Source organism: Salvelinus namaycush, chromosome 34 (assembly GCF_016432855.1).
Source record: "Salvelinus namaycush isolate Seneca chromosome 34, SaNama_1.0, whole genome shotgun sequence".
In the NCBI taxonomy this organism is placed as follows: Eukaryota; Metazoa; Chordata; class Actinopteri; order Salmoniformes; family Salmonidae; genus Salvelinus; species Salvelinus namaycush.
The window spans coordinates 20449476-20465046 of NC_052340.1; the positions used below are offsets into that span (position 1 = coordinate 20449476).

At 44.4% G+C, this 15571-nt stretch overlaps 1 protein-coding gene and 1 long non-coding RNA gene across 4 annotated transcripts in view; one reads left to right on the forward strand and one right to left on the reverse strand.

Annotated features, from left to right (window-relative positions):
- The window catches only part of bcas3 (BCAS3 microtubule associated cell migration factor), a 317356-nt gene that overhangs the window by 13589 nt on the left and 288196 nt on the right, over positions 1–15571 (forward strand). For all 3 annotated transcript variants that reach the window (XM_038973748.1, XM_038973750.1, XM_038973749.1), the window contains exons 6-7: positions 4356–4437; positions 7597–7669. In XM_038973748.1, coding sequence (XP_038829676.1) covers positions 4356–4437; positions 7597–7669 — 155 coding nt within the window. The remainder of the gene's footprint in view (positions 1–4355; positions 4438–7596; positions 7670–15571) is intronic.
- The window catches only part of LOC120028558, a 40970-nt gene that overhangs the window by 7075 nt on the left and 18324 nt on the right, over positions 1–15571 (reverse strand). The gene's annotated exons all lie outside the window — the stretch shown is intronic.

Consider the following 15571-nt stretch of genomic DNA (forward strand, 5'->3'; position numbering starts at 1 on the left):
AGTGGCTGTGAAGTGTTTGTGACAGTCGCTAAGCCAACACCCTCTGTAATGGCACTGACTGCATACATACACACACACACACACACACACACACACACACACACACACACACACACACACACACACACACACACACGCCTTCATCAGACAGGCTGACAGAGGGAGTGTGTATGTGCATATCAACCGTCCCTGTGTTTGTGTATTACTGTCCTGTTAGATAGCGAGGGATCTTTGACTGAAAAGGTGTCGTCTGCCAGGCCCCAGACAGATAAGTCCCAGACTAGCGTGGGCAAGTTGTTGGACTGAGGAGGTGTTGGGTGAAATGACCAGCTTTGAAGAGAGGTGTCTGTGTGGATGCTGTTATTATTAAAACTAGTCCCAGATACACTGATATTTTCCCCTGTCTCCACCGGCTGCCTGGCTATGAGCTTCATCTGTTTCCAAAAGGGTGTAAAGTTATCACTGCTGGTCTGCAGTCTGCTTTGTAGCTCAACAGTGAAAACGGCCCCTGCTTGTGTCCTACCAGACGTTGCTCTTTGTGTGTGTTCCATTTTGCTTGTCGTGTATCCCTCATGATGGAAACTAACATTTAAATCAATTGCAGTTATTTTAGGATCCCAAAACCACTTTTATTTTTGTTTGAAAGTATTCATCATCATTCACTGATCACATTCATCCACCACCAATATGTCATGCAATGTGTCCTGTCTATGTTCACTCGTGAATATGGCCCAGATATTGTGAGTCACAACTGAGGGGTATTGCAGATTAGAACAGTGTACAACACACTAGTTTCCATTTAAAAACATCCCACCCAGACCAACAAATGAAATTAATAAAATGAAAAATTATTTTTAAAATCAAGAAGAAGCAATTTGGCATATTGCTGTGTAGGCAGGCGGCTAATGTAATGGCGGAGAACAGAGATAGATGTTGATGCCTGGCTGGCTGTCATGTCACACAGAGCCATGTAAGGATGAGCTGTGGGGTAATGCACAATGCCCACCGTATTATCATTATCCAAACCCCCTCCACCACACACAATCTGGAAAATTCCATTATTCTCCATTTGCAATAGGAATCCCACCCGTCCTCCCACCGTAGTCCCAGTTATTCCCTCTCTCTGTGCTCTAGTGTAATCTGTCCACTGTCACTGGGCCGAGCTGCACTTCTAATAAAAACAATGGCCCGATTCACCACTTCGAAAAGAGGCTACTAATTGCGAAAAGAGCGTTCATCCTCGGATGTGCTTATCTACTTAAGACACGCGGATTAGGGCAACAGTATTGTGATAATGCACATTTCACTGTAATTTATTGCAAAAAAAAAAGTGGGGTTTAGCGCTTAAAACAATGCACCATTACACACGTCAGAGCCACCACATACCACGCAAGTGTTCTGACCTGACTATCCAAGCCTCTCTCTGGGGCCTAATGCAGGGGATAACCTTGCATCTCTTTGGCATAGAGCAGGGACCAGATTTATTTCCATGAACAGTTCTCCTTGCATCTGACACATAAGTAAAGATGGGAAGCAACCTACAATAACCTCAAATATATTGGTGTCCTCCAGCTATAGATACTGTAGCTTCCCAGAATGACAGGGTATATGGGTCTACACAGCAGATGTGGCGGACATGTTCAAAATGTCAATGTGTCAACACTATTTCCTGAACATTATCCATCTTCTAACCTATTATTCTTCAGTTACTATATGTTGGGCTATGTTTGATCTCAGTTCTGTTTAAAGCATTTTAAAAGTATTTTTGACGTCAGTCATCATAGCTCTTTTGAAAGCCATCAGCTGACTGACTGACTGGTTATCAGACTCTGTTGGTCTTGCCAGCCAGGCGACAGCGCAGCCCGTTCTGTCATGTTGGCTCGGTCACAGAAAGAGTAGGCAGCTTGTTTGCATCGCAATGCTTTGGGGACCTTTCTTGGTGGCTTTTAATGTGCGGTTTGGCTGGCACTTCAACCACCAGCCCCCCTCCCCTCTAGGGCCCCCTCCCTCCTCGACAAGCCCCTTTCCACGCAGTTGGAATAGATTATTTTGCTTACAGTGTGAACAAATCTCTCTTTGTTCCGGTCAGGGGCCCCCACATTGTCTTTTGACTTTGCCCTGCTGCCGACTTCTTTGCCCTTTAGCCTCCATTCAAACCGGAGCTGTAAGTTTGTGGTTGTGTAGCGTTGATAATTCTATCAGTACTGTAGTTATGTGGAGCTGACTTGGCTCCTCAGGACACTGAGGCTTAATTGGAAGTATGGCCGTATTGATTATCGGAGTGACCTCTTAATAAAGACACTATCTCTCTTAACTAGTGGTCACCACACCGAGCGCATAGAGTTTAGTATCATCAGAAAGAACAACTCCAGCCCTGCTGACTATGGCCAACTGTTAACCGTTTCTTATCAAGTGTTTCCCCTAACATTGTATAGGCGGGCTTTCCCCCCTGCCTAGCTCTATTCCCTCTGTTCAGTTGGTGTTCGCTTGTCCAAGTGTCTTTGACGAAACGACACCGCAACCGCAGTAAAACAACAATGTCGTCTTTTGCACACCAACTAAAGCCTTTAAAAAATATACACTGCTCAAAAAAATAAAGGGAACACTTAAACAACACAATGTAACTCCAAGTCAATCACACTTCTGTGAAATCAAACTGTCCACTTAGGAAGCAACACTGATTGACAATAAATTTCACATGCTGTTGTGCAAATGGAATAGACAAAAGGTGGAAATTATAGGCAATTAGCAAGACACCCCCCAAAAAGGAGTGATTCTGCAGGTGGTGATCACAGACCACTTCTCAGTTCCTATGCTTCCTGGCTGATGTTTTGGTCACTTTTGAATGCTGGCGGTGCTCTCACTCTAGTGGTAGCATGAGACGGAGTCTACAACCCACACAAGTGGCTCAGGTAGTGCAGTTCATCCAGGATGGCACATTAATGCGAGCTGTGGCAAAAAGGTTTGCTGTGTCTGTCAGCGTAGTGTCCAGAGCATGGAGGCGCTACCAGGAGACAGGCCAGTACATCAGGAGACGTGGAGGAGGCCGTAGGAGGGCAACAACCCAGCAGCAGGACCGCTACCTCCGCCTTTGTGCAAGGAGGTACACTGCCAGCGCCCTGCAAAATGACCTCCAACAGGCCACAAATGTGCATGTGTCTGCTCAAACGGTCAGAAACAGACTCCATGAGGGTGGTATGAGGGCCCGACGTACACAGGTGGGGGTTGTGCTTACACAACCCGTGCAGGACGTTTGGCATTTGCCAGAGAACACCAAGATTGACAAATTCGCCACTGGCGCCCTGTGCTCTTCACAGATGAAAGCAGGTTCACACTGAGCACATGAGCACATGTGACAGACGTGACAGAGTCTGGAGACGCCGTGGAGAACGTTCTGCTGCTTGCAACATCCTCCAGCATGACCGGTTTGGCGATGGGTCATTCATGGTGTGGGGTGGCATTTCTTTGTGGGGCCGCACAGCCCTCCATGTGCTCGCCAGAGGTAGCCTGACTGCCAATAGGTACCGAGATGAGATCATCAGACCCCTTGTGAGACCATATGCTGACACATGCACATTTGTGGCCTGCTGGAGGTCATTTTGCAGGGCTCTGGCAGTGCTCCGCCTTGCACAAAGGCGGAGGTAGCGGTCCTGCTGCTGGGTTGTTGCCCTCCTACGGCCTCCTCCACGTCTCCTGATGTACTGGCCTGTCTCCTGGTAGCGCCTCCATGCTCTGGACACTACGCTGACAGACACAGCAAACCTTCTTGCCACAGCTCGCATTGATGTGCCATCCTGGATGAGCTGCACTACCTGAGCCACTTGTGTGGGTTGTAGACTCCGTCTCATGCTACCACTAGAGTGAACGCACCGCCAGCATTCAAAAGTGACCAAAACATCAGCCAGGAAGCATAGGAACTGAGAAGTGGTCTGTGGTCACCACCTGCAGAATCACTCCTTTATTGGGGGTGTCTTGCTAATTGCCTATAATTTCCACCTTTTGTCTATTCCATTTGCACAACAGCATGTGAAATTTATTGTCAATCAGTGTTGCTTCCTAAGTGGACAGTTTGATTTCACAGAAGTGTGATTGACTTGGAGTTACATTGTGTTTAAGTGTTCCCTTTATTTTTTTGAGCAGTGTATATATACATTCGTTAAATTTCCTTTATTTACAAGCAATCAGAGTAAATGAATGGTTTTAGACTGAGCGTTCATTGTATGCATTTATATCAGAAGGACGGAGAGAAAATGCTGACCAGCCACTGTAAAATAGTCTCAAAGCTTTTGACTTGTTACATTTACTTGTTATATTGTTGTTGAACTTGCTCTATTTTTTTCCCCTCTCTGTTGTAGCTGGGTGGGGAGGCCCAGGAGCTTTTCTCTGTGCGCCACGGACCTGTGAGAGCTGCCCACATCCTGCCGGCGCCCCATATCAGTGAGTATCTACCTGCTTACCTCTGCCATCTTTTTGGTGTACCCTAACATTTTGTTTTTATGTCGTTCTACGGGTTCACATCGGACTGTCTTTGAATGTGATGCACATTGTAAGCGACGTCGTTCCCAGAGACTCAAGTCCCCAAGATGCTGTCGTTCTAGAAATCAGTAGAAAAGCTCAGCTGTTTTCAGCTTGTCATGCCACATGAACCTTCTGTCTATCCACTTTAGTCAATATTTGTCCACCCAATCTGCAAAGTGGAAGAAAAACGCTCTGCAGTTGAATTGATGCGTTTTGAAGCACACTGGTCTTGTTTTTCCTCTGACGTGGGTGTCAACACGGCCATGAATCTCTCCTCCGTAAACAATGTAATCACTTAAACTCAAATCTGTTCTCGCCAGCGCTCAAGGACCGCTCTTGAAACGAAGTTAAGTGTGTCACAATTTATGCTGTTTGTGGTGTGTGTTTGCAGTGATATACCATGCATTAATTAAAGACTTTCCGGTTTGTCAATAGTCAGGAGCCCCTCTCTTCCTGTTCCTATCATAATATTAAAGTCAGTCCTGTAAGGATGATTACTGTTGGCCTGGCTTCAGCTGGCTCAGAATGAAGTGCCAGAGCCCCCCCACCAGCATTTCTCGCACAAGTAACTCATTGGCTGCATTGTATTACATGGGTAATAGCATTTCTAAAGGTTAGGTATGGAAGAGAAGCAGGCCAGTGAAAAACATGTCCAAGGTTTTGATCTAATCATGTTCAATCAGAGACTTCAAAAGGAAAGCAGAGGGGAAATATCACCTCTAGGTTGCCTATGGACCGCTCTCACAGACAGACACAGTTTTATCTAATATAAAAGCATAAGTATTCACATCCTCTAAAGCCAGTACACAATTGGATTTCCCTCGTTCCGCCAATTAGTTATTTCCCAGGCATGAAGTTAGAATTTTCTGTCACTGCAGGTATAATTCAGAAATGCGGTGAAAAGCACAAAACTCTAGCATGTGGCGTTCTGGTGAGAAAATCAGCTTTTTGTTCTTGCTCTGTGTTCCGGTCCTTTGGCAGATTTCAACAATGCACAATGACCGCATTGAAAGGGCCCTGGACGGGGATGAAAGCCACAGACAGTAATAAGAAGCAGCAGATACCCAACACATGAGGGGAGTGATTCTCTGACCGCTAAAATAAAAATGAATTGTACTAGCGGGGGAGAGAGAGACACTGATTGCAATCTGTTATACCCAGCCGGCGCAAACAGTGTTGCTCTGTGGTGAGCTGTTAAAAGACCAATTGTTTTAGTCGGGATCCTGGGTGGGCGGGTTTGGAAAGTCCTGAAAATAGGTGTCGGTTCAAATAAGGCGAAATGCCCCTTCCCGGAATAGAGGCGGAAGTTGCGGTTTTCCGAAGAGAGCGTTCCGTTTATCAGTCCAGCATCCCAGAGTTTGTAACCTATGCTCTTTTCTTCCGTTCTCTGGTATAGGCCATACATACGCCTACCAAAGTGATTCACAATACAATAGATGAGCATTGATGACAAGTGATCCTAATATGTATGAGACCTTTGTTGATCTCATGAACAGTAGAATGGATGTCAGTAATAGTATTGTGTGTTTTTTGGTCCTCAGTGCTGGACCTGAACTCCTATGACCCAGAGGCCCAGCCTCCATATTAAAGCCCTAATTACTGAAACAGCTCTGGAAATTCTATAATTTATAACAGCAAACATGTTGACTTCAGACTTGCCTTTCTCTATAAATGAGATAAACACGCACTCAACACTCAAACATACGAATGTCGAATGGGGAAATGTAGATGCGCACACAGTCAACGCTCAAACATACAATTGTCGAATTTGTATGTCGAATGACCTAAACTATATCTCTGAAATGACAGTCCACTCATAATCAAAGCGTAGTCAACACTAGTAATGAAATCTTAGATCTTTTTCCCCTGACTGTATTTACAGAAACTGTTTATTTTCCTAAATGCGTTGTTCAAATGAAACCCTTTGGTCTTTCGGGGTAATCATATTTGCCTACAGCTCAATATGGTGACCCGTTGTAATGTTTGATGACAGAAATATGAGTGCAGAAGAAAGGCTGTGTTTGGGAGTGTTAGGGGTTTGAGGACGGCATGTTGGCTCTCCCACACGGCACGGTCACACCACAGGAACTCACAGTGATTACTGTCAGGGCTAAATGACTCCCCTCCACAGGCCTAACAGCTTCTTCAATCTGGACCCTCACCACACACACACACACACACACACACACACACACACACACACACACACACACACACCGCATCCCTCCACTCCCTCCCTCCAACACCATCTTTAAGAATGTGAAAATTAGGGGAAATATGGGATCTGTAGACTTAATGCAACATGTTTTCTCCGCCTCCCTAATTTTGTGTCCCAAATGGCACCCTAGTCCCTACATAGTGCACTACTTTGGCCAGAGGCCTATGGGACCTGGTCAAAAGTAGTGCTCAATGTAGGGAATAGGGTGACATTTTTGACTGAAACTAAATATGCCCACTTGGCTTTTACCATACTGTAATTTCCCCTCCAAAACCAAAAGAATTAAACACAGAGGGAGACAAAACCCTCCTCAGCTTTGAAGGCGTTCTCTTTCTTTTTCCCTCTCTCGTTCCTCTCCTCCATACCGAGGGGAAAGATGGTTTGAGTTCAACATGTTGCGCAGAGTGCTATTTCTGGTCCTCTGTCTCCCTCCTCTTAATGTTTTCCATGCTGGTATGTTAATATATTTGATCCCCATAGGTCTTCATGTGAACCTGGGCATTATTTTGTGGTTGGTGGGGATGAGTCCTCCCAAGTTGACAGGAATGAGAGGGTCTCTCTTTCTTTTCTTGTTCTATTTTATATTTTGTCTCCATTTCCTCTTCAGAGTTTTTTGGGGGTATAATTTGATTACAGTGCTGCTGTTGTAATGTAATCAACACGCATCCTGCTGCGGTAGTGTTGGTTAAGTGGATTGAGTGGCTCTGGCAGGCTGGGCCTGGCCGGGCCCACTACACAACAGGCCTGTCTCACATGCATAGGGCCCCCTAATGATGAATGTTCCTCTTTGTGTTGGTCTGTTGTTTCACTGCTCTCGGTCAGTCCCTTATCATCCTTCTCTCTTCTCCTTCTCCTTCTAGGTCCGCTGATGATTGATGGTTTTGCGGACAAGAGGCCTCTCCTGGGGGTGTGCAAGAGCACTGGGTCCTTGGGGTGAGTACAGTACACATCCCTCATCACATCGCTTCCTGTGTCAACAGGAAGCTGGGATATGCTGGGAGATGCAGTTTGGAGGGTGGTGTCTGATATCAGCGACTGAATCCACAAAAGTATGTGTGTGTGTGGGTATATATGTATATATACAGTTGAAGTCGGAAGTTTACATACACTTAGGTTGGAGTCATTAAAACTCGTTTTTCAACCACTCCACAAATGACTTGTTAACAAACTATAGTTTTGGCAAGTCGGTTAGGACATCTACTTTGTGCATGACAAGTAATTTTTCCAACAATTGTTTACAGACAGATTATTTCACTTATCATTCACTGTATCACAATTCCAGTGGGTCAGAAGATTACATACACTAAGTTGACTGTGCCTCTAAACAGCTTGGAAAATCCCTGAAAATGATGCCATGGCTTTAGAAGCTTCTGATAGGCTAATTGACATAATATGAGTCAATTGGAGGTGTACACGTGGATGTATTTCGAGGCCTACCTTCAAACTCAGTGCCTCTTTGCTTGACATCATGGGAAATCAACAGAAATCATCCAAGACCTCAGAAAAAAACTGTAAACCTCCAAGTCTGGTTCATCCTTGGGTGCAATTTCCAAACGCCTGAAGGTACCATGTTCATCTGTACAAACAATAGTACGCAAGTATAAACACCATGGGACCACGCAGCCGTCATAACGCTCAGGAAGGAGACGCGTTCTGTCTCCTAGAGATGAACGCACTTTGGTGCGAAAAGTGCAAATCAATCCCAGAACAACAGCAAAGGACCTTGTAAAGATGCTGGAGGAAACAGGTACAAAAGTATCTATATCCACAGTAAAACGAGTCCTATATCGACATAACCTGAAAGGCCGCTCAGCAAGGAAGAAGCCACTGCTCCAAAACCGTCATAAAAAAGCAATACTACGGTTTGCAACTGCACATGTTGACAAAGATCATACTTTTTGGAGAAATGTCCTCTGGTCTGATGAAACAAAAATAGAACTGATTGGCCATAACATCGTTATGTTTGGAGGAAAAAGGGAGATGCTTGCAAGCCGAAGAACACTATCCCAACCGTGTAGCACGGGGGTGGCAGTATCATGTTGTGGGGGTGCTTTGCTGCAGGAGGGACTGGGGCACTTCACAAAATAGATGTCATCATGAGGGAGGAAAATGATGTGGATATATTGAAGCAACATCTCAAGACATCAGTCAGGATGTTAAAGCTTGGTCACCAATGGGTCTTCCAAATGGACAATGACCCCAAGCATTCTTCCAAAGTTCTGGCTTAAGGACAACAAAGTCAAGGTATTGGAGTGGCCATCACAAAGCCCTGACCTCAATCCCATAGAAAATTTGTGGGCAAAACTGAACAGGCGTGTGTGAGCAAGGAGGCCTACAAGCCTGACTAAGTTACACCAGCTCTGTCAGGAGGAATGGGCCAAAATTCACCCAACTTATTGTGGGAAGCTTGTGGAAGGCTACCTGAAACGTTTGACCCAAGTTAAACAATTTAAAGGCAATGCTACTAAATACTAATTGAGTGTATGTAAACTTCTGACCCACTGGGAATGTGATGAAAGAAATAAAAGCTGAAATTAATCATTCTCTCTTCTATTATTATGACATTTCACATTCTTAAAATAAACTGGTGATCCTGACTGACCTAAGACAGGGGAATTTTTACTAGGATTAAATGTCATGAATTGTGAAACTGAGTTTAAATGTATTTGGCTAAGGTGTATATAGACTTCCGACTTCAACTGTGTGATATATATATACTTTGTATTTTACCACATTTTTCTCCCAAATTTCGATCTTGTCTCATCGCTGCAACTCCCCAACGGGCTCAGGAGGCAAAGGTCGAGTCATGCGTCCTCCGAAACATGACCCACCAAACCGCGCTTCTTAACACCCACCCGCTTAACCCGGAAGCCAGCTGCACCAATGTGTCGGAGGAAACACCGTTCAACTGACGACCTCGACAGCCTGCAGGCGCCCAGCCCGCAACAAGGAGTCGCTAGAGCCAAATAAAGCCCCCCCGGCCAAACCCTCCCCTAACCCGGACGACGCTGGGCCAATTGTCCGCCGCCCTATGGGACTCCCGATCACGGCCGGTTGTGATACAGCCTGTGTTCGAACCCGGGTCTGTTGTGACGCCTCTAGCGCTGCGATGCAGTGCTTTAGACCGCTGCAGTGCTTTTTACACTACAAGCCCATACAGATCCGATAATGTGAGTTTATATGTAATTCTATGTGCAAGCCCAGGGCTTTCCAATATTGAAAAAGTTGCTGTTCCTGATGACATCAAATAGCGTTACAGTCCATTAGCTCTCAAGCCAAATAAATAGCCTTTCTCTGGATGGGTCAAAGTTGAACTACGCCACACATACTTGTAATCCAGTTTCCACATGTGCTAACCATGGCTGCTGGTAACCATGACCACTGGTAGGTGTGATGTGCGTCAGTTGGCAACAAGGCATAGTTTTATTTTATTGGGCTTGCCTGTTGTCGATGCTTCTCAGAAGTTAGAATATGTATGATGATAGACTCATGTCTGGTCTAGTAGTTGTATTTCTCTGGCCTCCCTCTCACTGATTGGTCACAGACAGACCCTCAGTGGCACCAGATTGCACAACATGTCAACGTGACTTGCATACTTGGACTACGTCTGCATTGACACCCAATTTAGTAGTGCCCTATATAGGGATTGACTGTGTCATTTCAGACGAAGCCTTCACATGAGTTCCCTTTCCCATCCATCCTTCCTCAAATGCCTGATTTAACAAGGAAACAACAGGTCAAGTAGTTGTTTTGATCTTTCGCTGGAAATAATCAGGTCTGAAAGAGCTGATATAAGGTAGTGCGTTAGTAACTCTCGTTTTGGAGAGAGTTGAATAAGCCAATCTGGCTGCATGGCAAGGTGCAGGGAGGAACAGAGGGGGGGGGAGAGGAACAGAGGGGAGGAGAGGAACAGAGGGGAGGGGAGAGGAACGGAGGGGAGAGGGCCAGGTCAAAGAAGAGAGGAGATGAGCGGGGAGGAGAAGAGATGTGAAACTTCCATGTGCTAATGGAATGTCCTGTCTCTTTCGCCAGGGTGTCAATCTTTATGACGTTTTCCCATTTAAAATGTGTGGAAAGGAAGGGGAAGACAGGCTCGGGCCCTTGGTTGTACTGCCTCACATTGATGTTACGAGGTACAAATCTTAAGAACATTTGAAAGCTGGGTAGTAACAGCACCACAAGCCCCCCCCAAAGACATACATAGAGAGGGAGGAAGGCAAGGAGAGAGGGGATTAAGAAGATATGTTGGTCCCTTGGGAAGCTGGAGGAGTGGGGAATGGCCCTGGCTGGTGGAGAGGGAGCAAAGGTAAGAGAGAACCACAGACGACTGCTCTGCTCTTCTCTCCATACCCTGCCAAGGCTGCTGTGACCTCCCTCTTTCCCCTCTTCCAGAACAGCGAAAACATAACTCGATATTTCCTCCCCAGGAAATGAAATAAGGAAGTCTGTCTTCGGCTGGGCTTTGATGGAGACCACCTTCCCCATGTTTTTAAAGGAACACTGCCTACTCCTCTGCTGCCTTTACCTCTCTCTCCCTCTGCTGCCTCGCTCTCTCTTTCTGCATCTGCCACTGATTCTGGCTCTGCCTGGCCCCTCTGCCTCTGTACTGCCTCTTTTAGTCTTCTGGCTGTGTCCTGGCTGACATGGAGAGAGGGATACAAACAGGGAGGGTTTGGGTACTTCGCCCAGTGACTGACGCTCAGTACTAATTCTGAAAACATGCTGCTGAAAAGCCCAAACCCTGACATCTGGCTGAATGGCACATCCAGACTCGGGCCGTCCTGACCCCCGACCGACAGAAGTGTTTGGTAAATAACACTACATTAAAAGATGAGAGAAACTCCCCTATGGCCGCAGCACAGTTTTTCCGTTCGGGCCGTTCGTAAACTTACTAAGGTCCTCACACAGTTTTTAGCATATAATCATTTTAAATAACAGCTTTTGTCAAACAGCAAAAAGGATGCCGGCTTGACACTTAAATGGAAAACAGATTGGAGTCTTGGCCGCGAGAGCAGCGCTGGTTTTGAAGTTGGTTCAGTCAGCTCTAGGCTTAGATTACAAGATTTGCAAATTAAAGGAAAACTAGAAAGTCAAAAAGCATCTGTGCCTATCCTTGTATTTGTGAACTTCTAGCCAGGCGCACTCAACATCATTTTATCAATGGAAAGGATTATGCGTTAAGCCAAAACAATTTATAGATCTAGTGATTTTCCTGACGGCAAAGTACATATGTGTCCCTTCACGCTCTGCGCCAGTGGGGGAACTAGTAAAGAATGCCTGTGTGCCATCCTGTAGCAGCCCCTGGGCTCTGGTCTGCCTCCTCACATAGTATCTGGAAAGGATTTGTGTTTCCAGCCCCTGCTGCTGCTAGTCGCTGTTATTATTTTCTTTCATTTTAATTAGGTCCGCAGGTATTAACATTCAGAACATTTAAGACGACTCTTTGTCAATGAATGCAAATCACAGAGGCAGGGGGTGGAGGATGGAGGCATCTTAACTGTTTGTTGGTGTTTTTAGGAGTGGGAGCATACATACACTCCCAGGGTAAAAGTTCAGCAGGGAAGAAGAAACCTGCTTTTGTTAACACTTTTTTGTATCGCAAATGAAACCCTATTCCCTGTATAGTGCACTACTTCTGACCTTCCTACCCTATACGCCCACCCCCAAATCTCCAGATGCAAAGAGGATGTGGGCATGACTTTTATTTTTTATTATAATTTATTTTTGACAAAAAAAGTCTTCTGTCACCATGGAGATTACGGATGGATTCGTATTTTGGGAGGGTTCCGGCCGGCCGGGACACATTGTGACTCCCCCGTGGGTGACGAAATGCTCACCATGGCTACCTACCAGACTGTAGCCAGTAGCAGCCTGGAAACAGTCAGCACCAGTGAAGGAGGATACGGTGCATGTTTTTCTTGTTTACTTGTACACTTCCTTTATTCAATATTTAGCATAACCAGTGTTTTGGCTGCTAGACCTTTCAAGACATGGTTTCAGCACCAGGCCACAGCTCTCCATCTGGCCCCTGTGAACCTCCTCTGGCCCTGTCCCTTATAACTCACGGCTCGAGGGTCAAGGCTTTTCACACCTCAACCAGGCCGGAGTCATGTCCTTTATCTCAATATTCATTACAGACACATTTAGCACACAGATTTTAATCTGACGCAGGAAGATGAAAGCTATGTGTAATTTTAAATGACACCCGTCAACAACAAAGTGAGATTGATCCTACAAGAGAGGGATAATGTTATGTCCCTAATTTTGTCTTTATCCCAAAGCTTTATCCATTAAGTCCTGTTGTCACCTAATGCCTTTATATTAATTACAGTATTGCAGGGAAAACCCCACTCATTCCACCATACATTTTCGAAGAGACTTAAGGGAAAGCCTATTGTGGTTCTAAGCTGTGCTTTTCATTGCTATTTTCATGACAGGTTTAGCCGTGGTAAACGCGAGGTATCCCTCTCTAAAGTGTATTAAAGGGTAAATCTCAGAGCGTTTGTATTAAAGAGGCACCAGATTATGGGGATTTGGAGAAGTGATGCTTTTGAAACCAGCATTAGGCCTTAGTCTCCATGATACACTCACTCACTCTCCAGCGGGGACACAGCTACAGTCACAGTGCTGTCTTTTGCGGTCCAGTCAACTACAGAATTTATTAAGATTAAGATAAAGCTCAAACAGGGACATTTTCTTTATTTCCTGCTTTTGTTTTCAATTTGTGGGTGGGAATGTCATATTCTTGTTTTTAAGAGTTCTGATGAAATCATTCCAGAACCTTTTGTAATGGTAGTCTGTGAAAACAAGAATGCCTGTAATCTCATCTATAAACCACCTTTTAATTTTAGGCCACACACACTTACATTTACACACACACTTACATTTACACACACACTTACATTTACACACACACACTCTCACTCACACACTCACTCACTCACTCACTCACTCACTCACTCACTCACTCACTCACTCACTCACTCACTCACTCACTCACTCACTCACTCACTCACTCACTCACTCACTCACTCACTCACTCACAGAGGGCAGTCTCTGGCTTCATTTCGAAGCGTTAATTTTGACTTCTATGTCTGTTTTCTGTCGGCCTAAAATATGTTCTGCCTTGCCAGTTTCCCCCTTCAAATAGGAAGTGAGTTTAAATGAAGTGGTATGTAGTGGAAGTGGCAGACAAACTTTTTTTTACAGGGTCACAATGAGGCATAATTACTTTTCAGTCCACAGTTCATTCAGCTTTTTTGCAGTATGTTTTACAGTCCTTTCATGACAAATTTAATGTAAAAAATCTAATCAGGGCATTTCAGTTTTGTAATACTGAAGGTGTTGTTCATCAACTTAGAATTTTAGCCCCTATGTTTTAATATGCCCTATATTTCTATTAAGGGAAGTAGCGTGTTCTTTTCCCCAAATATCACATACCAGTCATTTCCAACTGCAATTACTTTGGTGTGTGTGGATGACAAGCAGTGAATGGATGGAAACCAGATGGAGTACCTCATCTGTTAAAGAAAACCTCAGCATACTGTACCTCACTAGGGATTTGAACATGGCGCTCTCTAGTTACCAATACATTCTCTCCACCAGGAATCTGTTGTTCTGCATGTGAGTAAGAAATGGACCAGGGGGATGCTATGCTATTTAGCACACATTCTCGTCTCTCCGGTCATGGTTAGGGTTAGCCCCGTGGGCCCTTGTCAGAAGTAGTGTACTATACTGTTTAAGTAATAGGGTACCATTTGGGATTCATCCATCTCGTGTCATGGATTCCTCTCGTGTCATGGATTCCTTCCCCTGTTGACCGTTCCTCTGAGACAGTCTAGTCCAGGTGCAGCTAACTTCTGCTTAGATCTGTGCTCTGTCTGTCGTCTGTGTGTTCCGTGTAGACTGGGACACTCGTATAACTCAAGGTCTCCAAGGATAGGAAGACCCAAGCCTTTTGAAGAGTTTTAAATCAGGTTTCCTTCTTTTCTTTTTTTAAGATACTACAGGGCAGGTAGCCTATATCTGTATTGTTAATTACCGACAAAGCTCGTTGACATTTATTCAAAGTGCAATTGTTCATTTTTGTGTTGATAATGCAGTATTACTTTATAGCAATATAATTTTAGTAGTATTCAATTCTCATCTGACACTTGACTGTAAAGCACAACTCCATGTGTTATCACAAAGTGCACTCCTCGGTAGTGTTCATAACCATTTTGGATAGAGGCAAATTGTGTATTTGACATCAAAGCATTTCAGTATAAAGCATACAGGTTGAATTATCTTGGTTTTAAAGCCCTGTCAGATTTTAAAGTATTTTTTGTTAATAATACCCTTTCTGGCTGACCTGTCGTGGTGTTGTTCAATCTTCCTTGTAGGTAGTCTGCCGTGAGTACATTATTTAAACTTGAACATATGCTGCTATTTTTATAGTATTTTACTATAGGCTATTTGACACCACTGTGCTTCTAGGTGTCACAGCTGAAGTATAGGAATGAAAGCACACTTGACCAGATGCTATTTTTTTGTATTAAATGTTTCCACTTAACAGGAAATTGGCAAATAAACAGTGAACTGACAATAAGTGCATTAAATACAAGGCATGTGTTTTTAGATGATAAATATTCATGTTCACTCCATTGCTGTCATAGTGGGGGGGGGCTTCTAATCTGAGATATGGATAATTTAGATATTTGAATTTTAGGTATCAAAAACGTTTTTATTTGTAATTATTTTATAAAATATTTAATTTGGCCGTTACTACTATAGCCCATAGAAACACATTAAATAACACGTTCTTAAATGGCAAATAAAATACAGTAAAAAAATAAA